At 36.3% G+C, this 27129-nt stretch overlaps 1 protein-coding gene across 1 annotated transcript; it reads right to left on the reverse strand.

Moving 5' to 3' along the window:
• Window positions 1–25661, reverse strand: LOC134326327 (uncharacterized). Its single transcript, XM_063008471.1, has 19 exons — window positions 24624–25661; window positions 22742–24387; window positions 13483–13520; window positions 13128–13301; window positions 12431–12683; window positions 12149–12310; window positions 11631–11765; window positions 11378–11535; window positions 11151–11259; window positions 10687–10930; window positions 10440–10587; window positions 9736–9764; window positions 6783–7374; window positions 6570–6665; window positions 5512–5745; window positions 4399–4549; window positions 3077–3136; window positions 1139–1198; window positions 1–635 (listed from the first exon to the last, which is right to left on the reverse strand). The coding sequence occupies exons 1-19, from the start codon at window positions 25238–25240 to the stop codon at window positions 109–111; spliced, it is 5433 nt and encodes a 1810-aa protein (XP_062864541.1). The 5' UTR covers window positions 25241–25661; the 3' UTR covers window positions 1–108.
• Between the last annotated feature and the right edge of the window lie 1468 nt (window positions 25662–27129).

The raw sequence follows: 27129 nt of genomic DNA on the forward strand, positions 1-27129 counted from the left end.
ATAAATTGAAAAAGAAAATCTTCATAAATGTATCACTGCCTCACAGATTCTAAAATCACTCCAACAGTTTAATGTTACACTTTCATGTAAATTTTACATTTAATTTGTTCAATCTGACAGTTTCACTTTTGATCCTAAACAAACATAAAACCCCGGGTAGAGGAGCTGAGTGAACGTGGTCTGAACTCTGTGGAGGAGCTTCATTGTATCAGAGACGCTGTAGAAGGACAGAGTTCCTGCTTCATAATCCACATACACTCCTATTCTAGAGGAACTCGGCATTATGGGAATTTTAGTCTTTCTGTTTTTGTGCCTGAATAGAAATCTGGATTGAGAACAGAACAAACTCCAGGACTGATTATTACATCCAAACAAACACTCATCACCATCTCCCTTCCTGCTGATGCTTTTATATGACACTGCAATACAAACCCCATCATCCCCACTCCACTCAACCTCCCAGTAACAGCGTCCACTCACACTCTCTCTACACACAACCTGGAGGTAATAATCAAATCTATCTGGATGATCAGGATACGACTGTAATGTTCTACTGCAGGTCACTACTTTGTTCTCCTCAGACAGACGGAGGAATTTATTTACTGTGTTTGGATCCAGTGTGAACCGACAAACATCTGGAGAGGAAACACAAAATAAACCAATTAACATAGAAGAGAGAGAGAGTGTCCTTATTGTATTTATTGTGCACTGCTAGCCTCTGTATAACCAAAGTCAAATTCCTTGTACTGTATGTGTGAGCATACTTGGCCAATAAAGTCTGATTCTGATTCTGAAATACACAGAAACACCGCACAACCAAAGATACAGTGCAACACTATCCAGCACCAAACACACACAAAAAGACAAACACTACATACACACACACACACACACACACAAATACACACAAACACTGCACAACCAAAGATACAGAGCAACACTATTCAACACCAAACACACAAACACTACACAAACGCACAAACACTACACAAACACACACAAATGCTACAAAAACACTACACATACACACAAATGCTACAAAAACACTACACATACACACACACACACGTGTGTACTGGGGGGGTGCAAATACTTTTTCACTGCACTGTGTATGTTTGTGTGCTTGTGAGAAACTTACATTGTAGAAAATCTTCTCTGATTTCAGGTTCAGGAGGTGAAGTAATCCAGACTTTCTTCACTGCAGAAAGAGTAACAGTACAATCACTAATCACTGTAAATACATTTATACACAAGTATTATTATTATTCTGTTTAGCCCACTAGTTAAGAGACAGGTGCCACCCCTTGTCTTTTTTTGTGTGTGTTAGTTTAGGCCTGGTTTGGCAGTTTAGCTGTTTTGCTTATTTCTTTTATTTGGCTCCGTGTACAGTTCACTTTGTGAGTGGGAGTTTTGTTGGATTTGAAGTTGTAATTTCTACATTTGTGTTGTGTAATTAAAACACTTTGTTTATAAAAACCTGTAATATTTAAAGACCTGCTGAGTAAAGTTGATTTAGCTGAGTATAAATCTGGTTTTCTGCCTCCTGATTTTCACACTTCACTAAGTTATGTAGCACACTGGCAACTTACTAATGTACCAGCAATTACGCTATTCTTTTATTAAGGCTAACTATGTATGCGTAACAGTGTGTGTGTGTGTGTGTGTGTAATTAAATGTAAGTCTAAGTGTGTGCGTGTAAGAGTGTGACACTACACAGTGATAGGGCCAGTGATAGCTCAGTGGTTAAGGTACTGGACTAGTAAAGGTTGCCGGTTCAAGCCCCGCCACCACCAAGTTGCCACTGTTGGGTCCCTGAGCAAGGCCCTTAACCCTCAATTGCTCATTGTGTTCAGCTCATTGTGTAAGTCGCTTTGGATAAAAGCATCCGCTAAATGCTGAAAATGTAAATGTAAATACACAAACATACACAAACAACACACAAATACTACTCAAACACACACAAATACTATACAAACACACATGAACACCGCAAACACACACATACATTACACAAACATTGCACATATACACACAGACACTACACATACACACAAATACTACACAAACACACATGAACACCACACAAACACATACACTGCACATACACACAGTCACTGAACAGGCATACAGACACACTGCACAATCACACAAACACACGCAAACACTACACACAAATACTACTCAAGCACACAGATGCTAAACAAAGACAAACAAATGCTACACAAACACATACAAACACTACACATACACACAGGAACTGAACAGGCATGCACACAAAAACGCTACACAGACACTACACATACACAAATACTACACAAACATACAAATGTTACACAATCACACAAACACTACACACAAAAATACTCAAGCACACATGAATACTACACAAATGCTACACAAACACATACAAACCCTACACACACAAATACTACTCAAACACACAAATGTTACACAATCACACAAACACTACACAAACAAACACACACAAATACTACTCAAGCACACATAAATACTACACAAACACACATACATTACACAGACACTAAACATACACACAAACACTACACAAATATACACATACACACAAATACAACTCAAACACACACAAATGCTACACAAATGCATGAACACTATACAGACATACATAAACAGTACACAAACACACACTAGCAACACACAATCCAACAACAAACACACAGTCATGCTAATAAAGCTCTTTAAATTGTGTGTGTGTATTTCAGTGTGTGCATTTGTACACATGAATAAGAGAGTATGTATAAGAGAATGTGTGTAGGAGTGTGTAGGAGTGTGTAGGCATGTGTGTCATAGGGTTTGTCTGCGTAAATGTGTGTTGGTGTGTGTGTGTGTATTTCAGTGGTTTCTGTGACTGAATGATTTAGACTTATAAAATCTCCTGGATCAAAAATATACAGACAGCAGTTTAAATGATTGTTTTACTTTTTTTTTTACTTCATGACCTCTGAAGTGTGACAAATATGTAAAAATACAGATAACTGGGGGGTGCAAATACTTTTTCACTGCACTGTGTATGTTTGTGTGCTTGTGAGCAACTTACATTGTAGAAAATCTTCTTTGATTTCAGGTTCAGGAGGTGAAGTAATCCAGACTTTCTTCACTGCAGAAAGAGTAACCGTACAATCACTAATCACAGTAAATACATATTTGACATGTTCTCCCAGTGTTTGTCTAAAGTAGAGATGCATGAGTACCGATACTAGTATCGGGTATTAGCCCGATACCACGTTCATTAACTCGTACTCGCAAACGAGGCTCCGATACTAAACATCCGATACCGTGTGCCTAGTGCACGTTGCTGCGTTAACGCAGGGGTTTTCAACCTGTGTGCCTGACATTGCGAGATTTTTTTACTTTTAAAACTAAAGCAATTCATTTTTCACCCACGGGAGACAGATTGAATTATTCTCACTGACCACGCTCACACGCACGTTTAATGTTATTTAGTTCCGTTTGAAAAAAAAAACATTCAAAATACAGCTAACAGCGAAAAAGCAAAAGCAGCGACCGCCGTTATAGGACGTGTGTGTGTCTTTAATACTCTGTTCACAGTGTCGATACAAGTGATTCAGGAGTCGACTCATTTTAAGCGCAGCGTAAGTTTCTTTTCTCAGTCATCTCTCCGTGTTTACTGTTATAATGAATGATGCGGTTGTAAATAAACACCAAATACTACAGAACATTTTGTGTGACTCGCTTACCTTATAAAGCTCAGGCTTAATTATACTGGTTATTACCACAGAGCGGGAGCCGACTTCGTCGTTTACGATTTACCGAGGTGAACCACGAATGTATGTGCTGATAGAATCGGCTCAGATGGGATCGGACTGTATTATCTTTTTAAAGTAAATATTTCATTCAGCAGAATCGCATCGCATGTATGATGTGCACAACGTTAATGACGTGCGTTTATTAATGAACGTTAACGTTAGCTTGTCAGAAGCTTTCTCAATGATGTCTGTGCGGTGTTTTTTTTTTACAATTAGTGATGGCAACCCAAGCAACTGTTCCACTGCACTATTTTACACTAAAAACTACACTATTCCATAATGCTCCAGATTGCATCATTCTAAATAGGTATCGGTATCGGCGAGTACAAAAATACATGTACTTGTACTCGTACTCGGTTGGGAAAAAATGGTATCGATGCATCCCTCGTCTAAAGTGACCTTAAGTCTGAATAACTGTGTGTGAGTGTATTTCATTCAACCCTGGACTCACTGTGACCATGACCAGTACTGGGTTAATGAGTAAATGAATGATGTTGTTAGATGTAAAATGTTCATGTTGGTGGATTTGATTGTTTTGTTTGATGTTTGAGTACATTTTGGAGACAATGGAACACTAAGGGCTTAAACTCACCTCCATCTGGTATCTTCTCCCACTGCTCTTTCCAGAATTCTTCTACTTTCTCTCTCAGCTGAGATACAGACTTTGTAACATCATCAAATGAGAGGAAAGGACTGATTGTGATGGCGGCAGATCCAGCAGGAGCAGAGAGAGACTGAAAATTCTACATCCAGACAAATAATGTTCACAGAGAAACAACAAGATGATGATGAATCATAAATGATTCAACTAATAAACTAATAAACTTGTGCCTGTAAAACTGTTGAAAATAGTTGGTACAAGGACAATTTAACACTACTGTGTTGATTGTAAAATGTCCCACAATCATCTTAAACAGATAATCCAGCTGTGTTTGGGTATAAAAGAAGCATTCAGGTACAGACCAGTTTTTATGAGCAACGACTCTAAAATGCATTATTAAATAATCCTACAGTTTAAACAGAACATTCTTCATCAAGCAACAGCAGCCCTGTTATTTCACTACCTGTCCACTAGAGGCACCATTACCTAAATATTGGACTTTAATTGTATGCATCACATGTTTTGTGTTTGTCCTCATTTTTAAAACCAGACTCCTGTTAGCCTGAATATTGTGGACTATGTATGTATTGTGTTAAACAAGGTCAAGCTTGTTCCTTTAAATAAGACTTTTAAAAAATTGCTGCTATTTCGACTTATTTTCGATTGAGAAAAGTAATCATTAGAACAAATGCACAGCAGCACCTACAATTTGTTTCCTCATCGACGGCCAAGTCAAAGCACTTCACCAGATTATTAGGACTCGACTGTACACAGATTTAATAGAACTGCATTCACTTCCTTCTCAGGGCTGAACAGGTTCATTTATTCAACCACTGGATTGATACAATCCCAAATACAAGCTGCCCCTTTTCCCTTTCGCTGGCAACCAATCAGATTTCCCCCCAAAAAAAACTCAGCCCTGTTATTTCCCTATCTGTCCACTAGAGACCGCCATCAATGTTTAATTTAATCTCTTATTATCTGATTTCAGGTGAGTTCATACTAATTTTTATCTCTTTAACACTACGGTCATGAAGTTTGTTCACATTCTGAACATATTTTATTACTGGTGCAGCAATAATTTATTCTTTTTAGTTCTGTTACCTGGAGGAAATGGACGGGATCCTCTGTGTGTGAAAGCTGTTCCAGTTCAGCATCTTTCCTCTTCAGCTCTACAATCTGCTGCTCCAACTGTTTCAGGATTTTTTCAGCTTGACTTACTTCAGCTGTCTCTCGATCTCTGATCAGATCTTTTAGCTCAGAGCAGCTTCTGTTAATTGAGTTGATTAGTTCAGTACAGATAATCTCAATGTTCTTCACTGCTGTCTGTGCAGAACACTGTGAGAAGAGGAAACATTTCTCACTTAGATATTTGTCCATCCTTCACATTCATATGTAGCTACTGGCCAGAGTAAGACTTTCATCACTCATAGCTTGGTGATGGTGTTAAATGGCTTGATTTTTCATACCCTAGTAAATGTTACCATCATCATCATGTCCACATGATGCAGTATTTGATACTCTACTTACCAAATATAAGAAAGAGTTCCAGTCTTCTACCTTCCACCTTAAACTCCAGCACTTCTTCAATGTTCATCATCATTTTACTGCATTTATCAGCATGTTATATTTCCTCACAGCTCTTTGATACAACACACCTGCTCCTGTATGTCCTTAATTTAAAATTATATGTGTGGATTAAATCTAATAAAACCTAAAAACACCATATATACCGTAAAATGTGCTGGTGGTAGCATACTGTTACATAAATTCTTTTGAGTATCAGGAAACAGCAGGCTGGCCAGGACTGGGAAATTCAATGTAGTGATCTTCTCAAATCTTTACCAGAAATCTTATACAGTCATTTATGTTTAAGCATCTTGATGCAAAGCAACAATTAATATTTTTTTTTGGGTGGCCCAGTCAAAGCCCTAATCTGATCTTATCACCCTTATAATTATTAGCACAACCTAAGAATTGCTGTACAGCATCAATCACAAACTAACCAGGCAGAATTTGAAGAATTTTTTAAAATTCATAAACAAAAATGCTCCATCACTTGCAAAGTTACCTGAGATATAAAATATCAAATTTTTAATGGAGATTGGTTTAATGGAGGAGAGTCGGACTGATCCTAAGAGCTTTTTGTTTATAAAACTTACCTTGTGAGACTCCACAGCATTTATCAGCTCACAAAGTTCCTTCTCTCTGTTCTGGATTTTCTCCTGGAATTTTCTCTGGATCTCCAGCAGCTGCTTCTACACAGAATAACAATTCAGAATTTACTTGTATTGTGTACGAGCACCACATAAACAATGTCAGTGTAAATGATAATGAGTTGTTACTTGTTAAAGAGAGCTGTATAATATTTTTACCTGTTTCTCAGTTCTTTCTGCTGCAGCCGATATTATATCATGTCCTTCATGATTCTCTAGCATACACAATGTGCAGATACACTGCTGATCAGTACGACAGTAAACCTCCAGCAGTTTATCATGCTGAGAGCAGATCTGATCCTGGAGTCGTCTGGAGGCTTTAACCAGCTTGTGAGTCTTATAAACAGGAATTTGATAATGAGGCTGAAGGTGAGTTTCACAGAAAGAGACCAAACACACCAGACAGGATTTTACTGCTTTGGATTTTCTCTCTGTACAGTAATCACACTCCACATCTTCAGGTCCAGCAGAACAGTGACCAGAATGTGGAGCTTGAAGTTCTGTTTTCTTCAGTTTCTCCACAACTCCAGCCAGAATTGTGTTTCTCTTCACAACAGGTCTTGGAGTAAAGGTTTGTCTACACTGTGGACAATTGTGTGTTCCCTTATCATCCTCCTGATCCCAACAGTTATTAATACACACCATACAGAAATTGTGTCCACATGATGTAGTTACAGGATCCTTCAGCGTTTCCAGACAGACTGAACAGCTGAACTCGTCCTGAGTTACTGAAATTTTGGACTCCATTTTTCTACACGTAAACAGAAACGTTCATTTTTAAAATTTTTGATTATCTACTGTACTCATGCTGTGGGAATTTGTATTGTGGTTGTAGTAAGTAGTACAAGTCAGTAGTTAACTACTACAACCTTCGTCTTATCAAAATTTGCGTTTCTTAATTTTTGTTAATTTTCTATATTTTATTATTACTATACCTTTACTGTACCTTTACATTTTATGATTTGTTACTGTACCCATGCACTTTTATAATGTGGTTGTAGTAACTAGTACAAGTTGTTGGTTACTATGAAATATGGTTATATTAAATTATGTTTTTTTTTTTTTACTTTTTTACAATTCTTTATTACTGTACCCATACTGTAGGGTTTGTTTCTGTAATTTAAGTGTAGTGGGTGGTACATGTCACTAGGTAACTATTGCATCGTTTATTATATTAAAATGGTTGTTTTTAGAATTGTTGACACTATATATTTTTACTGTACCCATACTGTAGGACTTTATACAGTTGTATTGAATGGTACATGCCACTGGGTAATAAATACACCTCGGCTTCATGCACTTTGTAGACGCTCCCTTAACACTTCCTTAGCATTTCAACGCGGATGAAGCTCACATTTACAAAATAACAGAAAATAAACATTTACAGAAAAAACTTTAAAACATATTTGATTGTAGTTTGTTCCTTGTTTACTGCAGAATCAGTTAATGCAGTTTCACTCATTTTTGGATGTTTATTAGCCGAGAACGAGCCGAAAGAAACTCAAATGTCAGGCGAATGTCCAAGACTTCCTGGTTTAGTTCGTGAGTGTTCTGTTCAAAACAAGTGCGTTTAAATCAAATCAACAATCTGAACTACATAAAGTAACAATACACAGTAATGTACAGAAGTGTGGAAATGTATAAACTCACCTGCGTTCATCAACTTCAATTATCAACAAAACTACAAACACAGACACGGAACAGATCAGTTTCACTTCTGCTGAACTAAAGGGGAGAGAGAGAGAGAGAGAGAGAGAGAGAGAGAGAGAGAGACGGAACCACAACGTACAGTTTTTTCTTTTCATCACCTGGTCAGGGTCACGGTGGGTCCGTCTTTAATTGGTAACACTAAATATAATTCAGAAATGTATCATTCAGTTTGTTTTTAAATAAAATACAAACACATATTATTGTCATGCCTTATCCTGCAATTGTTTTCAATGCTTTTTAATTCAAATCAATATTTTTTCATAGTGGAGATGAAATTTCAAGACTTTTAAGCCAAATTCTGGACTTTTATATAGTTTTGAAAGTTGATTAGCCTAGTACATTATATCTTTTTTCTTAAGTTATGAATGTAAATGTTACAGTAAAAGTCTAATATAGCCACATTTAGTAGTTTGCTAATGGTTTATAGTAGACGTACATAAAATTCACTTCATACACAGAATATTAAAAACAAAATGATGAAAAATACAGATTACTGCAATAATTATTATTAAAGAAATTGTAAGTTGTAGCAAACAGCTATTGTGAAAATAAACATCCATGCACCTTCATATATTCAGTGAGTTTATTTATGTTTTATTTAATGTTATGAGATTTTGAGGCTTGTTGATCCTGATTATCAGGGCGGCAACCACAATTAATGCCAACTTCAGTGGTTGTACAGTTTGAAAAAGTTTTATGGGATGGTCTGTACTAAAATAACACATTACACATCTCTAAATGTTTTAAATGTTATATCAACATGTTTTTTCTGTTTTAATTAAAAACAACTATTGTGAGATTTATATCCACTTGTCCTGTTTGTATTACACAGGAGAGACCCCCCCCCCCCCCCCGTTAAAAAAGTAACTAAGTAACGTTTACTCATTTTAAATGAGTTACTTTTTACTTGAGTAGATTTTTAGACTAGTAATTTTATTCGTACTTAAGTAAAAATTAATTAAAGTAATAGTACTTTTACTTGAGTACAATATTTTAGTACTCTTTCCACCTCTGATTAATGCAAAGGAACCGACTAAAAACTAAAACAAAAGGGGATGTAACAATATGTGTTAATGTATCGAATGTGTGATGGTTTTATATTTCAGTACGGAATGGTTAGAGCGACGCACACACAGATGTCTGCGGGATTTTGATAGTTAATGTTCGTTACTGTTGTGGATTTAATAAATACAAAGTAAGCAAGTACAATGCTGTAATCGTCAAGTTTGCTTGGAGTGAGATATTTTTTTGGGGGGAGCAGGGGGTTGGAGTTTTCACAGGTTGTTTCGGGGGGGTTGGTGCATTGACAAAATATGACATAGAACGACAAAGACTTGTAATTCTACCAAACACAATGGTATAAATCTTTAACAAAACCAACACAGGAACTCTAATCAATTACTTGAAATATACATGACTGATAATACACATCTACAAATGAACACAGAAAGGACAGAAGACAAAGAACATGAATAAATAACCTGAACAAAAGTAGGTACCTATCTTGCCATGAGAGTGACCAATGGGTAAACATGGCGTTAAACAACAAACAAACAAACAAACAAATGAACAGCAGCTGTGTGTGTTTGTGTTTATGAGTGATGTGTGTTGTAAGTGTTTGTGGCAGATTTTGATGCCTTGATGATTAGTTCTGCCTCACTCAAATGCAGATGCAGAGAGGGTTTTTTCCATGGTGGGGCTTAATAAAACAAAAACCAGGAACGCGTTGGCTCTGGATGGAACTCTGTCATCCATCATGACTGTGAAAATGGCTGACATTGAACCACATTGCTTTAAATGGGAGCCCCCAATATCGGTATCATTTAAAGCAATGTGGTTCAATGTCAGCCATTTTCACAGTCATGATGGATGACAGTGTTCCATCCAGAGCCAACGCGTTCCTGGTTTTTGTTTTATTAAGCCCCACCATGGAAAAAACCCTCTCTGCATCTGCATTTGAGTGAGGCAGAACTAATACCAATTTGGCTATTGTAGACAGCCTTGGAAATATGCTCATACCAGTCACCTTATTACACTAGCCTAATTACACTCCTACATATTTTTGCAGTTATTATGTTGCTCATGTCAGCGCTGCATATTTCTTACCCTATTCTTCAGTGCGGTTATATTCCCCCAGATGTCAAACATGGCTGGGTCTTGGGGCATAGGGATGTCCATTAACTGGTAGTCCAGGAACTCCTCACTCAGCTGATCATGCTCTTGGGGTCCATGGTATGGAAGCAGTTCAGGAAACCTAAAGAACCCAATGTGTACTGAACTAGGAGAAACAAAGGGGTTTGTTTTTTCAAATGTGATCAAACTTCACAATCTATTCAAAATGTTAAACCCTTACCTTTCCACAAAGTATGCAGCATCATTCACTTCACACTCAGTCCTCTGCTGGACATCAACAAACCTGGCATGTTTCAGCAGGGTCTCTTTCAGGGGTAGTTTCGCAATAGCATACTCAACTGCTCCTATTAGAAATGCCAGCGCTGCCTGATGGAACCTCTCCACTTGCTGTGGCGTGATATCTCCTGCATCAAGGAGCCTGTTGAGCGTTGCTCGGGTTGTAAACCCAATATTCTGCTTTTGTCCTACCAGAGACATAAATCAAAGACTTAAACCTCAGGAAGGTACGTTCACAATAATAGTCATGGACAACTCCCACATTTTCCATTTTTCATACTCCTCTTAAAGTATATACAATATCCCTTCACATCAGTGACATCCTCAATGTCATAACTGAATGAGCCATTTGTGGTCAGTGGGTGGAGAGTTTATGTATTTGCTTATGGAAAACTTGGGGAACATTACCTGGCAGTTGGTTGGATGGATCCTTGTAGTGGATCTCATTCACCGCTCGGCTCTGCAGTGCTTCAACTTTCAAAAACCTTCCGCACAACTTGCGAATGAACTTGGTCATCTACAAAGTTGCATTTCAGTAAAGATTTTGAATTAAATTTGCACAAAATAGTTTCAGCAAATGAAAAATGACCAGTGGCTATTACTGGCAGAAACACAGCTTAACCCTCCTGTTTTACCTCTTCATAGAGAAGGCAGCTTGAGGATTTCTCTCTCTGAAGGAGGAGATTTAGTGAGGAGAAGGCTGGCAATGTTGCATGATAGAAAATCAGGTAGACCTCTGTCAGTGGGTTACAGAATGCATCCACCAGCCTTCTGAACCTTGGTTGTTTCTCACCTAAAAATTAAAAAGCACACATTGTACATAGTATACATTTACATAGCAATCTCCTGAAGAACCTTGCATTCATGTCAGTGAAATATGCAACCTACTTGACGACTTGAAATAGCTGGTGAGTGGCTCGTATTGCTGTAGAATGCGTGTCAAACACCGCTCCAGGCTCAGCCAACGAATGGAAATATGCTGAAGTATCTCCATATAGTCGTATTCGTGCAACTCACAGAATTCTGTGATGAGAATGTAACATTAAGTTTCAGTCTACTGAAAATCTTCTGCATGCCATTCACACTATACTGCTGCTGATTAAATCACAAACCTGTTAAGTAACCTTTACGGTTCGTACTGCCTCTAAACCAGTGCCCAACAGTCAAATCCAGTCACCTACAATACATTATGTTTCATAATCACAGCATTTTGATCACAGATTCATTACATTCACAACTTATTTCCAAAAATCTCTGCCCAGCATGTTTCGCAGTATTATGAAGAATATGGCATGGACACCCATGGATGTACACATGGGGATTCTCTGTGAGTATCCCTGAGGAAATGGAGTTTCTTGCCCCTGTATTGACAGGGGCATTGTCGATAGAGAGAGAAACACAATTACCCCACGGTATCGAGTGTTTCTGGAGGATGTCGTTAATTTCCTGGAAAATGACTTCGGCCGTGCCGCAGCGTTGCCCACTTGTTGTGCACATGTCCAGAAATCTGTGAACAACAGCCTTGCCGTCAAACACTCTGACCGAGAAGGGGTTCATTTTCTCTCGTCCTGTGATGACAAGGTGCAAGCATTACATTACAAGCATTACATACACCCCACACTGAAATGTTGTGTAAAGAAATAAATACTGGAAAATGAGAAAGTGTCAACTGGCTGTCAAAATAACACCTGTATCATTTGATCCATCTATTATTAGAGTGAAGGGATTGGTCTTCATCTTGGTGACCAGCTCCTCCCTAAAATGTTGTGCCACAGCTTTATCTATTATGCACATTGTTTTTGTGCTGGCACATTTGTAATGCTGTGCTGTGACAAAGTCCTTGAAGCAATCCCTGAACAATGGACTGAAATGTTCCACGATGGCAAATGGCACATTGTGCTGCACCATAGCCACAGCCACTTTAACTTCAGCTCTTCTTGTCTGTAACAGAAAACGATGATAACCATGTTATCAGCAGAGGGGACATTTAAGTCAAATTTATTTGTATAGCTAATTTCATATGGTAAACACAGACTCAATGTACTTTAAAAGTGTGATATCAGCTACCCTGTCATTGTTCATAATCATTGTGACTGAATTACAAAAACTAATTTTTATAAATGGAGGGCAGAAATAATGAAAAACAAGATTTCATGTGTTAGCTGCATGTGCTCCTATACCTTGTGTGCTCCTAATATGTCGCTGCACATCTGCTACACCTTGATGGGCTCATGAGTTTTCCTGTCTGCAGATTGAGCACCAATAGTAGGAGCTGGTGGTGCCTACACTAATGAATGGCCATTTTGCTGTCCACTCACTTCTAAAAGTGCTCCTATAGGTGGCAGCTCCAGTTAAGGCTGTTTTATTCACTGTTATTTCTCTGACCTCCACACTCACTTCTTCGGTCATCTCCACTGTCACTATCTCCCCTAATGTCTCCCTTGCTGTCTCAATCACTGCCTCTTCCACTGGTAGGCCTACCTCATCTGACCTGGAAACCTTTTTTGATGGCTGAGCCACCCAAAATGAAATAATACTCTTTTGTTTCTTCCCTGACATCTTGAAATCTGAATAAACGACACAAACGGTAAAAAACAGGCAAACGTTCCTCTCTTCATCCTCTTTAAGCCTACCATTCAAACGAACACTTTAACTGGCAGGTATAGGCCTTATACAAAGAGTTGAAAAACTATAGTAACTATAGTAACTAATGAAAGATTAAAATAAATGAAGATATTACCTGATGATCCTGACGGTTCTCTTCCACCTCCAGCTCGTCTACAATTATGTGCACGCATTTAGAGCATAGGTTACGTCACTATTTCAGACCTCCCGCAGCAACAAGAAATTCTATTTTCTGATTGGCTGAGAAATTCTATTTTCTGATTGGCCGATAGGTCGCTAATTCAAGACAGCGGTATGAGTGCAGAGTAGTCTGCCTTTGACTCGTGTGTCGGATAGGTTATAGTCATTTCTGTGCGGCGAAGTTCATCATTTCTCAGCGTGAGAAATACCATGTGTGGTGTGTGAGCTCGTTGAAATGCGTGTGTCTCATGCTCAATGCGTGAGACTTGAGAGCTCTGGTGTTATGTAGATAATATTTAGGTAATTTGATGTATTTTTATGTTGTTGAGCTTTGAATGTTATTTTTGCTTCACTGTGTGTATGGTCCCAGCTAACAATTTTTGGTTCCCAGAACGTTCTGGGAACGTTAGTTTTTGGTTCATTTTGGTTGCCCTTTGGTTCCCCAGGAAAGTTTTCTTTATGGAAATAGAACGTTCCAGTTTGGTTGTGCATTATAGTTCTGGAAACGTTCCCCTAACGTTCCAGTAACCTTAAAATTATTGAAACCTTTAAGGGAACCTTGTACTAACCTTTCAATTATTGAAAACTTTAGACAACAAAACCTCACTTTCTAGTTGTGCTAATGGAGAGTTCTGCTTGCTCTATACGTGCACTGCAAAAATGTGGAGTAAGATTTACTTAAAAAAACTTTTTGAATGTTTTTCCACGTACAAACTGCTAGTAAATTTAACAGACCATATATTCAGGTAAAAGTTACTTACAATTCTATCTGGATTTTACTAGAAATTCTTCAGTCAAAGTTACTTTGCTACACACTTCAAGTATATTTTAATAGCTGTATGTTAGTAGATTTTACTTAAACATTGCAGCACTAAAAGCATTAAAATATGGCTTATAAAATGCTATATTATATATTATGAAAAATGCTATATATTATTAAAATGCTATATTATAAAATGCAAAATAATTTTACATTATTCAATTCAACATCAATGATTACCATATATAAAAACCACTATAACAGACAGACAACATTTTTTGTCAAACTTTTTTATTTGTTTTGCTCAATTAATGGAAATGTATTTTTTACTTCCAGTTCAGTGGACAAAATGTCTTTCAAACAGCGTGTTTTCTAAAGTCTCACTCGCTACACAAAAGTAAAAACTGTAAATGGAAAACAAACTATAAAAGTGTCACAGTGTAAGGACAAAATAAATGATATTAATCTTTCAAACATTTTTCTGAAAACTTGCAGTAAAAAATAAAAATAGATGCAAGTAAAAGTGCAAGAGAAACTCTCGCTCCAGGTGGACTGACTGTAGTTCTCCTCCTGAACTCATCTTTCACCTAAGACAAAGATAAAAAAAATAACATAAATAAGTAATTATAAAGTTTATGTAGACCTCAGAATGTTATGTTACATATTATAATTCAATTTTACTTTCTCAAGGTTTGCTCACAGGTTGGCTAATAATGCACATTTGTATTTGAAAGACCCGGGACTATACAGCCTCAGACAGATTTATTTTTAAGTAGCAAAACAGGCTTTCATAATCATGAGACAAAAGAACTATTTTAGAACCAACGTTCATTAAACGAAACAAGTTATCCCGATTAATATAACTACATAACATTCATTCTGCCATGCTAACAGATGCTAATTTGGAGTCAATAGTGTAGAAAGTTAAACACATTTTAAAAATGTATAATATTAACTGGCACGGTAATATAATTTCTTAAAAAATGACAACTTACCATAAAACAGTCCTCTTTGGCCAAAGTATGTCCTCAACAACCGAAAAACTTGGTGGTGAGAAGACTTGAGAAGATTCAAAAGTCTCAGCAGCTCGTTTTGCACTACTAGAAGTTTTTAGTTTTGCTTTGCTTCAATCCAAGAAATAAAAAACATAGTTAATTTTACTTGGTATTTAGAAAAAAATTTACTAATGTATTTGATAACAAATAGTTACAAAGAAACACCAAGTAACACACTGAATTATATGTGACATTCTTAAGTAGCAAGACTGTACTAGAATAATCTTGTATAAAGTACTTTAAAAAACTTCACTCTATTTACTAAGCCAAAAAATCATTTTTTGCAGTGTAGAGCTAATTTCTCTCACTGGATCATGAGAAAACCTTCCGGGAACGTTACTGGAACGTTACTTTAAACACATAAGAAATAAAACCTTATACAAGCTTTAACTAACGTTCTCTGTTAGTTCTCATAAAACCATGAGAGAACGTTAGGTTTCATAGTTTTATAATTGGTACTTGTAAGTAAAGGTTGATCTACATGGACCGTCTCAAGCAAAAGGCTGTTTTTTTGGAAAGTTCCTACCAAAAAACTTTAAAGATCATAAGAAAACCTTCCGGGAACGTTACTGGAACGTTACTTTAAACACATAAGAAAGAAAACCTTAAGGGAACTTTTAGATAATGTTCTCTGTTAGTTTTGATAAAAACATGAGAGAACGTTCGGTTTCATAGTTCCCGGAACGTTCCGGGAACAGCGCTGATTTTTTTTACGAAAGTAGAACGTTATCATAACGTTATGGGATGGTTCCATAAAAAAAACCATAGGGAAACCAAAATCTAACGTTACGGGAACGTTCTGTGTTAGCTGGGCACTTACCCGTCCAGCTTATACTACAGGAAAATATAATGTAAATATCACGAAAATACATAATAATAATAACTTTGTTTAACTGCCTTGGACACCAGCTTTGATGAAGAAAAAGGGTCAGTGTGTAACAGGAGGTTTGGAGTGAAGGTGGGTGTGTGTGGATAAAAGCTTCCAGCACCTGGTATTCCCAGGCGGAATCCCATCCAATTACTAGCCAGGCCCGACTCTGCTTAGCTTCCCAGATCAGGTGTTCTCAGGGTGGTATGGCCGTAAGCAAGAGATGCCATAAACAAGCTGCTTCTTATAGACGTCCGTCGTTCAGCCTTTCACTCCGTTGTGTGTCGTCTTTTACTTTCTCTGTTCTACATGCAACTTTTCAAATAAAAGATCCTGAAACAGTGACAAAACACACAGAGAACCAAACACACCGCTCAGCTGCTGCTGATCCTCTTTCACCTGCATTTAGTACAAAAACACCACAACAAATCATCTGGATTCAACCTTTTCTTAACCAAGTACCAGAAAAGTCACTCACTGCTGCCTACAAAACCACACAAAACACTTTATACAGAAGAAGCTTTAACTCTTGTCATTTTAGACTGTTTTCTGAGGTGTTTATAATGATTGCAGTCCCACACTACATACTGCATTCTTAAATATTTGCTACTGTTCAGTTGTATTCAGTTGTGCATTGAAGTTTCAGCACCTGAAATTGTACTTCAGCTGTTATTTCTGTACTTTGTTATTTTTTACTATGCAAAATTATTTCTGTTCAAGAATAAAAGGCAAAACTGATTGGACAGTTGATTAATTAGGGTTACAAAGCTTTAGTTCTTAATTCCTGAATATTTTTTTTAAATACAAAAAATACTAAATTGTTAAATAAAAATAATACAATATAGATAGATAGATAAAACTTTATTAATCCCGATGGAAATTGTTTTGTTACAGCAGTAAAACACAGAACTCTACTCTACACATGTTGCACAACCATAGAATATAGAACAGAATCAGTAAGGGAGGAATATACAGGGGCACCGCTATATACAAATATGGAGTAAAAAATAGTATACTGTATCAATAAAGTATCAATATACACATTTATTATTACCATTATAATTACCACTACCATTATCACCACTGTTATCAACATTATTACCATTACTATCACTAGATTATTAATAACAATTATAATAATGACAATAACAAAATGTAAAAGCAAATTTGGGGTCTAGAAAATAAAGTGACTTCAGTAAAAAAAGTGGTTTACATTAAAGGAAAAACAGCCCTAATTAGTCCAGCAACATTAGATCTGGCTCGTTGTAGAGTCTGATGGCAGAAGGTAAAAAAGATCATCAAAGATTTGATGGATTTTACTGTTTTTACTTCAAAAGAAAGGAACCAGATCCTGAACCAACCCCTATTTCTGAACCCAGTCATAAGATTAAAATATAAAGGAGCAAAAATCAACAGCTAAAAGACATTTTTTATGAATTTACACAGAGATTTTTACCCACACAGGCATGCACTGACTTAATGAAAAAAAAGAAGTAAAAAAAATAAAATAAAATGGAAATTAAAAAACAATATCAAACAATAAAACAACAATACATTTAAAAATAAATTAAGGAGAATAAAACAGAGGAAGAAAATGATGAACCTGAAATAAAAGTACAAATAAAAATGAAAACAATAGAATTATTACTCAAATATTATTGTAACTCAATTCATAATGTAATAATACAGACCCTGTAGCGGTGGTCTTGCTAAAAGAATCAAGAAACAGTCATTGGATGAAAGTCTGGGTTGTTGTCAAACATACCACATTTGTAAGGTATAAAGTAAAAAATATCTTCTGGAGACAATAAACATTACATTGTAATAAAATGTAATTTTAAAAATTAAATCTCTCTCTCTATACAGGCTCATCGTGGAGGCAAAATGGTGGATAAGTGGGCAGGTCTAAACTGCTGTAGGCTGAATGAACAGAGATAAACTGATATAGGCTGAATGAACGTACCACAATACAAATAACTATTTCTGTGAAAGAATCAAATCCCCTCTGAAACCATCCACACGTATCTAAGTTCTGCTGTATTATTCCTCATCATGTGCTGGTTTCACTTTTAAACTTGTGTTTTACAGCTCAGGAGAAATCAGGTGAGAATCAGCTTCTCCAGGAGAGTCTAAAACACCTCATGTGGCTTAATGTACTAAACAACCTAGAAACACCAAACGTCTCTCAGTTATTACTGCTCATAAGCGCTCGCTACTGCTGAAATGACCAACCTGTGGTTCAAAAGGAAAATGATTATTTTTATAATAAGATTTTGCTTATAATAGACAAAATAGAAGTCTTCATAAATGTATCACTGCCTCACGGATTCTAAAACAGTTTAATGTTACACTTTCATGTAAATTTTACATTTAATTTGTTAAATCTGACAGTTTCACTTTTGATCCTGAACGAAGATAAAACCCCGGGTAGAGGAGCTGAGTGAATGTGGTTTGAACTCTGTGGAGGAGCTTCATTGTATCAGAGACGCTGTAGAAGGATAGAGTTCCTGCTTCATAATCCACATACACTCCTATTCTAGAGGAACTCGGCATTATGGGAATTTTAATCTCTTTCTTATTGTGCCAGAATGAAAATCTGGATGGAGAACATAACAAACTCCAGGACTGATCATTACAGCCAAACCAACACTCATCACCGAATCCCTTCCTGCTGATGCTTTTATATGACACTGCTATATCAACCTCATCATCCCCACTCCACTCAATCTCCCAGTAACAGCGTCCACTCACACTCTCTCTACACACAACCTGGAGGTAAATATCAAATCTATCTGGATGATCAGGATACGACTGTAATGTTCTACTGCAGGTCACCACTTTGTTCTCCTCAGACAGACGGAGGTTTTTATTTACTGTGTTTGGATCCAGTGTGAACCACCAAAAATCTGGAGAGGAAACACAAAATAAACCAATTAACATAGAAGAGAGAGAGAGAGAGTGTGTACAGTGTGTGTGTACAGAGTGTGTGTGTGTGTGTACAGTGTGTATGTACAGTGTGTGTGTGTACAGTGTGTGTGTGTATAGTGTAAGTAAGTAAATTTGATTTATAAAGCACTCTTAAAACAACTTACATTGACCAAAGTGTTGTACATCGAACAAGCATACATAACACAACATTATGTTAAAAAAGTAAGAACCAAATAAAAATACAGAGTAAGAGAGAAAATAAAAAACAGATAAAAATAGACTAAACAATTATAATTACCACGGCTCCTCACTGTTCAAATGCCAGCTTATAAAGGTATGTTTTTAGGAGTGATTTAAAAACAGCGGCCGAAGGTGCTTGTCAAATATTAGGAGGTAGAGTGTTCCATAGCCGCTGAGCATAAACTGCAAATGCATGATCAAATGTGTGTGTGTGTGTGTGTGTGTGTGTGCAGTGTGTGTGTGCAGTGTGTGTGTATAGTGTGTGTGTGTACAGTGTGTGTGTGTGTAAGTGTGACAAAAGACAAACGCACACAAAAACACAAACACTGCACATACACACAGACCTTGCAGAGACAAACAAAGACACTACACAAACACACAAGAACACTATACATGTGGACAACTACTGCACAAACACTACACAAACACACAAGAACACATACATTACACAAACACTACACAAATACACATAGACACTACACACACACAGACGTGTGTACTGGGGCAAATACATTTTCACTGCACTGTGTATGTTTGTGTGCTTGTGAGAAACTTACATTGTAGAAAATCTTCTCTGATTTCAGGTTCAGGAGGTATCTGGACATTCTTCATTGAAGAAAGAGTAACAGTACAATCAACAGTTAAAATTAAAAGTAAATAAATATTTGACATGTTCTCCCAGTGTTTGTGTAAAAATACCTTAATTCTGAGTAATGGATTAAGTGTGAGTGTATTTCATTCAATCGTGGACTCACTGTGACCATGACCAGTACTGGGTTAATGAGTAAATGAATGATGTTTGTTAGATGTTGGTGGATTTGATTGTTTTGTTTGATGTTTGAGTACCGAAGCATTTTGGAGACAATGGAACACTGAGGGCTTGAACTCACCTTCATCTGGTATCTTCTCACACTTCTCAGGACTGATTGTGATGGCGACTGATTCTGCAGATCCAGCAGGAGCTGAGAGAGACTGAAAATTCTACATCCAGACAGATAATGTTCACAGAGAAACAACAAGATGATGAAGCACAGTGATGTTTCACCAAATAACATTACCAGTATTTCATGATCTCTAATACGAATCAAACATCCAGAAAAGTTGGGACAGTAAGTAAAATGTAAGAGAAAAACAGAGCAGTGATTTGTAAAATTCTCTTTGACCTGAATTCAACAAAAATAACTAAATATTTATCAGGTTAACTTATTAACTTTATTAATTTATGTAAATATTCACTCATTCTGAAACTCATGACTACAAGGGATTTGAAAACAGTTGGTACAAGAGCAAATTTACACTGTAAACATTGTAAAATGTTCCAGAAACATGTTAAATGGATAAATGTTGAGTTTTAAGGTATTTTTTCTCATGTTTAGGAAACTTGTTAATTGATCCCGTGGAACTGCATATACTGTATTTTAGTGTAATGTAAATTAATGGGGTTGTTTTTGTCACTTATACACTAAAAATACCACAAATATAATATAGAAACAGTGAAATACAATTAAAAACAGTTAAAAGTCAATAAAAAATACAATAAAAGCTGCATCTTACCTTTTCTTCTTTATTGTTTTCTTATAGCTTTTAATCATGGAGATGCTTGATCGTGGAATACCGTATTCTGTTCAGTACTGGCGCATTCACATGAGAAGTGACGAAACTGCTTTTGTGCTGCTGTGTCATTATTTCCTATGGATTGGGGTGCCGGTGCACAAAACTTAACATGACTTATTGTACTAAAACAGACTCTCGAAAAAGCTGATTCTGATTCTTACAATTTCTCAGAACCCCGAGTGTTACGACTTTATGGGTCATAATGTGTTTTATGTAGGGGGGGTTTTCTCTATGTTACAGATTTGTGGAAGATGCACAAAGATGCACAAAGCTACCACCAGGGGAAAACATCTATAAAAAGGAGACCTCTGGGAAGACAGGAGAGGATGATTTGCTTGTGATGTGGTTTGTGTTGCGTATCTGGCTCTCCCCAACATGTTTGAATAAAAGCTAACAATAATCAAGTTTAAGAGAACAAATTTCTCAACAAAAGGTGTCAGAATTCAAAGATTTTGAATTTAGGGGATGTCAAGTTACAAGGTTACAAACTGCTGTAATTTATTACTTGGACTGGTGCAACAATAATATAATTATAAAAGGTAAATATACCTAATAAATTGTACAATTAGAGAATAGAAAAGCATTTTAATAATCTAATTCTGCTCCAGTTAAATGTTTGTCATTTATACACAGCATAACTATAAATTATCTGTTACTTGTTGAAGAGAGCTGTATAACATAAAATATATGTATAAAATATAAAGATATGTATAAAATATAAACACAACTAATGAGTTGTTACTTGTTAAAGAGAGCTGTATAATATTTTTACCTGTTTCTCAGTTCTTTCTGCTGCAGCTGATATTGTCCCTAGTGAAAAAAATACTAAGATTCATCTAAGTATAAAAGTATCAAAAAGTATAATTTTAATAAATACATTAACCTGAAGTATACGTTTAGTTACAATCAAGTTTCATTTAATTGAATATAGTTATATACTTGTCTTCAAATACATGTTTAATATATTTTTGCAAAGTATGTTAAACAACTGCTGTAGTAACTCACTTAAAGCACATTATACAGGTTTACTTAAGTGTATTTTTTTCATGAAGTTACTTCCATAGTAAAAAGAAGTATACTTAAGCATACTAATCTTCAGTAGGCTACAGTGCACTAAAGTGTATTATTGTCACCCTAATGATCAATACACTTAAAATGTGCTAATTATACTGTAATTGTACAAAAATAATACAAAAGCTCGACTTTAATTGGATTAAATGCACTAAACTATACTAAATTGAAACTCTTTTAGGTAGTTAATTTACCTTAATTATACTACTGCATGTGTATTTAACTCCATGTTTTACATACACGTAAATTACCCCTTGGCTGACCAGCCTATTTTTGTGTGTTTTCCGTCTGAAGGGCATACACACATTTTAATGCTGTTTATTCACATAGTACACATGATATTAGGAAATGAACAATTGAATTATTAGCAAAACAAATTTTATGAAAAAATATCAAAATTATCATAGAAAAAATACAATCAACTCAAAACTACTGTATTTACAATGTCTATTTACATTTTTTGGTACAAATATTTACAGGTTTTTGTGGTGCCCCATATTGTGCCATTTGTAAAAACAGTTTCTTTTGGCCACATCGCACTTTGTGCAGTACACTGGCGTCTTCACAATTTCACCAGACCTTTTGCACATGGCACATTTTCACCTGCCAGCTGTACTGTCATCGCTGTAATATGCTGGCAGGCATTGTTTTGTTTCACCTGAGGGTCCTGCAGCAGACTCATCCTGGGTGGTGTCCCCTGAAAAGGCCACAAGCTCCGACATCAGTTTCTCTCTAAAGAGTTTCTGAGTTAGAGCCTCTTGTGCATTTGTTTTTGATATTTGCTGATGTAAAATAAAACTATTTACAATCCCAATGTCAATGAAATGGTAAAATAATGTCTCGTACCACTTGACTGTCTTGTGTAAGGCATTGTGATATGAAATCAAGGTGTCCGACAAATCGACTCCACCCATGTGCCTGTTGTAATCCTTGACCGCTGCAGGAACTGGAACATTCACTTTATTCCAAACCCCCTCCTGATTTTTTACTCTCCTCATCACTGTGTCACCATCATATGCCTTGTGCATTGTGGAGCACACCACCACCTCCCTTGTGTCCATCCACTTTACAAAAAGAAGTTGTCCACGTCTGTGCCAGCGGATGGTTCCTCTCTTTGCCTGCCTGGTGAGATCATTGATTTTTGTTCTTGGATACCCCTTCCGGTTGGTACGGATGGTACCACAAGCAAGAGTCTCCTTCTTCAGGAGATCCAAATAGAGCATGGGGCTTGTGTAAAAACTGTCAGTGTAGAGGTGGTACCCCTTGCCAAGAAGGGCAAAATCCATGAGGGACATAACTGAGTCATAGCTCAGTCCCTGGCCTGAGCAAACGGATTGCTTGCCTTCATAAATAAAAAAATTCCAAGTGTAACCTGTGGTTGAATCAGCCAGAACAAACATTTTGTAGCTCCATTTTGTTGGCTTTGCCTTCATGTATTGTTTCAGGCCAATTTTTGCTTTAGAGGCTACCATCCGCTCATCAATCGAAATGTCCTTGTCCGGCTGAAAATATGTCCGGCATGCTGTCAGCAACTCTGTATACAGTGGCTTCAATTTGAAAAGTTTGTCATATGTTGAGGTTCCCTTTCTCCTTGTGTTATCTTCGTCCTCTTTTGGGTCACACAGATGCAGGTTACTAGAGATTGCCAGAAATCTTTTGCCTGTCATCACTTTTGCGGTGTAATGAAGGCGGTAATATTCCTTTCCAGACCAGTAGTCTGCAACAGATTTTAGTTTCACAATCCCCATGTATATTACCAATGCAATAAATTTGTAGAATTCTCTAACACTGAGAGGAATCCATTTGTAAGATGGATTTGCAGCTGCTCTGATCTCAGCATACTTATTGGTGTTATCTACAATAGTCTTCACCACAGACATACTGAAAAACAGCTGAAACAACTGCAGTGGGGAATATACAGTGTTCGATAGAAGCTGTAGCCCTGGAGGTCGCTTTGGCAAAAATTTTTGAATGCTGGGTGCCTCATCAACATCAGTGATGTCATGCCAAACATCATCTTCATCTTCGGTTGTAGAAACACTGCCTGGCCTTTTTGTTTGTGCAGGAACTCGGTGAGAACGTCCTCTTGATTGCCTCTTCGCACGTGTTGCTGATGACCTGGTCTTCTGTATTGTTGGGAGGGAAGTGCATGAAGTACTTGGCACCACTTCGACAGACGTCACAGTACTTTCTGGATCTGCGTGAATGGTCCTTGATGTGGATTCAGGGTGGGGTGGGGATGAATGCCTCTTTCTCTTAGTCTGAGCAGCTGGCACCCAGTCATCACCTGAATCCTCAGAATTGCTATTATAAAACACAAAAAGAAAAATACAACATAAGTTTTTGTAATAAATGCACAGCTGTAACAACATTCTTAGAGTCCTTATTATATTATATAATAAACTATAAGAATTATATAATAAACTATAAGAAACAACAGTATAGTCTTTTGAAAGTTATAAAAGTTAAAAAACAATAATTTCATCTTAATGCAACAACACAAATGTGAATTTGGTATAAAAAAATAAAAATGTACTTACTAGTCAAGAATAGCATCTTCTCCATGAAAAAAAGCGTCTTCTTCAAACGAATCGTAGTCACTTTCTTCGGATACCTGCAATTCTTCTTCTTCTTCCAGTCGTTCCAATTCAGCTAAAACTTCTTCTGCACTTTTAAAACTCTTCTCACACTGTGAGCACTGATCCGGTTTCTCTCCAGTGTGAATGCGCTGGTGTTTTTTGAGATTACTCTGTGTATTAAAACTCTTTCCACACTGTGAGCACTGATATGGTTTTTCTCCAGTGTGAATGCGCTGATGTCTTTTGAGATCACTCTGTCCATTAAAACTCTTTCCACACTGTGAGCACTGATACGGTTTCTCTCCAGTGTGAATGCGCTGGTGTTTTTTAAGAGATTCCTGTCTGTTAAAACTCTTCTCACACTGTGAGCACTGATACGGTTTCACTCCAGTGTGAATGCGCTGGTGTATTTTGAGTTTACTCTGTTCAGTAAAACTCCTCCCACACTGTGAGCACTGATACGGTTTCTCTCCAGTGTGAATGAGCTGGTGTCTTTTGAGATGACTTTGTTGATTAAAACTCTTTCCACACTGTGAGCACCGATACAGTTTCTCTCCAGTGTGAATGTACTGATGCATTTTGAGCACACTCTGTCTATTAAAACTCTTTCCACACTGTGAGCACTGATACGGTTTCTCTCCAGTGTGAATGCGCTGGTGTATTTTGAGCTCACTCTGTGTAATAAAACTCTTCCCACACTGTGAGCACTGGTACGGTTTTTCTCTAGTGTGAATATGCTGGTGTATTTTGAGATTACTCTTTGTATTAAAACTCTTTCCACACTGTGAGCACTGATATGGTTTGACTTCAGTGTGAATGCGCTGGTGTCTTTTCAGATCACTCTTTGTATTAAAACCCTTCCCGCACTGTGAACTCTGATACGGTTTCTCTCCAGTGTGAATGCGCTGGTGTATTTTGAGCTTACTTTGTGTATTAAAACTCTTCCCACACTGTGAGCACTGACACCGTTTTTCTCCAGTGTGAATGTGCTGGTGTATTTTAAGAGCACCCCGGGAACTGAAGCTCTTCCCACACTGTGAGCACAGATATGGTTTCTCTCCTGTGTGAATGCGCTGGTGTATTTTGAGATGACTCAGGAACCTGAAGCTCTTCCCACACTGTGAGCAGACGTTTCCTTCTTCCTGTGTGGGAGTGAGAGAGGTGTTAATGCTGACAGTACCAGAGGACGTTTGCTGATTACTGGAGCTTCTGGTGGGCGTCAGATCCTCATGTTCAGTCTTAATCTTCACCAGAGTCTCATATTTATCATGGTTGCAGCTCTTGATGTGATTGTGGAGCTGATTTTGGGTTGTAGAGGAACGTGGACACGAGGAGCAGCAGAAATCCTTGTTCAGTTCTGAAGCAGAAAATAATCAATACATTTATAACATTATAAATAATCAAATACATTTATAACATTATAAATAATCAAATACATTTATAACATTATAAATAATCAAATACGTTTATAACATTATAAATAATCAAATACATTTATAACATTATAAATAATCAAATACGTTTATAACATTATAAATAATCAAATACGTTTATAACATTATAAATAATCAAATACATTTATAACATTATAAATAATCAAATACATTTAAAACATTATAAATAATCAAATACATTTATAACATTATAAATAATAATATACATTTATAACATTATAAATAATTAAATACATTTATAACATTATAAATAATCAAATACGTTTATAACATTATAAATAATCAAATACATTTATAACATTATAAATAATCAAATACGTTTATAACATTATAAATAATCAAATACGTTTATAACATTATAAATAATCAAATACATTTATAACATTATAAATAATCAAATACATTTAAAACATTATAAATAATCAAATACATTTATAACATTATAAATAATAATATACATTTATAACATTATAAATAATTAAATACATTTATAACATTATAAATAATCAAATACATTTATAATATTATAAATAATCAAATACATTTATAATATTATAAATAATCAAATACATTTATAACATTGTAAATAATCAAGTACATTTATAACATTATAAATAATAAATACATTTATAACATTATAAATAATCAATTACATTTATAACATTATAAATAATCAAATACATTTATAACATTATAAATAATCAAATACATTTATAACATTATAAATAATAAATACTGTTAGTAATTGTTAAACTGAGATCTGATGCTAAAGTCCTGTAACGTGATTCATCCTGCATTCATCATTTCCTGCTCACACTGATCTGCATGAGCACAATACAAGCTTTCACTGTATGATGCTTCATCCCAGGTTCCTCTGATTCTATTCAATCCAAATCTTATTTTACTCAAGATAAAAAATATCTTACTGAGTTCATCTTTATCTTCAGGTTCTTCCTTCTTCACAGGCTTCATCTGGAAACCTCCACACTGTTGGTCCTCTGGGGTGAGGTGTT

The sequence above is a fragment of the Trichomycterus rosablanca genome, chromosome 14 (genome assembly GCF_030014385.1).
Source record: "Trichomycterus rosablanca isolate fTriRos1 chromosome 14, fTriRos1.hap1, whole genome shotgun sequence".
In the NCBI taxonomy this organism is placed as follows: Eukaryota; Metazoa; Chordata; class Actinopteri; order Siluriformes; family Trichomycteridae; genus Trichomycterus; species Trichomycterus rosablanca.

Excerpts from the sequence above, each read along its gene's own strand:
- LOC134326327 (XM_063008471.1), bottom strand. The coding sequence starts at position 25,240 with ATGCATCAGTACATTCACACTGGAGAGAAACTGTATCGGTGCTCACAG. Across the intron at positions 11,766-12,148 it reads GAAACACTCGATACCGTGGG|AATTCTGTGAGTTGCACGAA; the intron begins GTAATTGTGTTT and ends TTCTCATCACAG. Across the intron at positions 4,550-5,511 it reads ATCCCGTCCATTTCCTCCAG|AATTTTCAGTCTCTCTCTGC; the intron begins GTAACAGAACTA and ends GTCTGGATGTAG.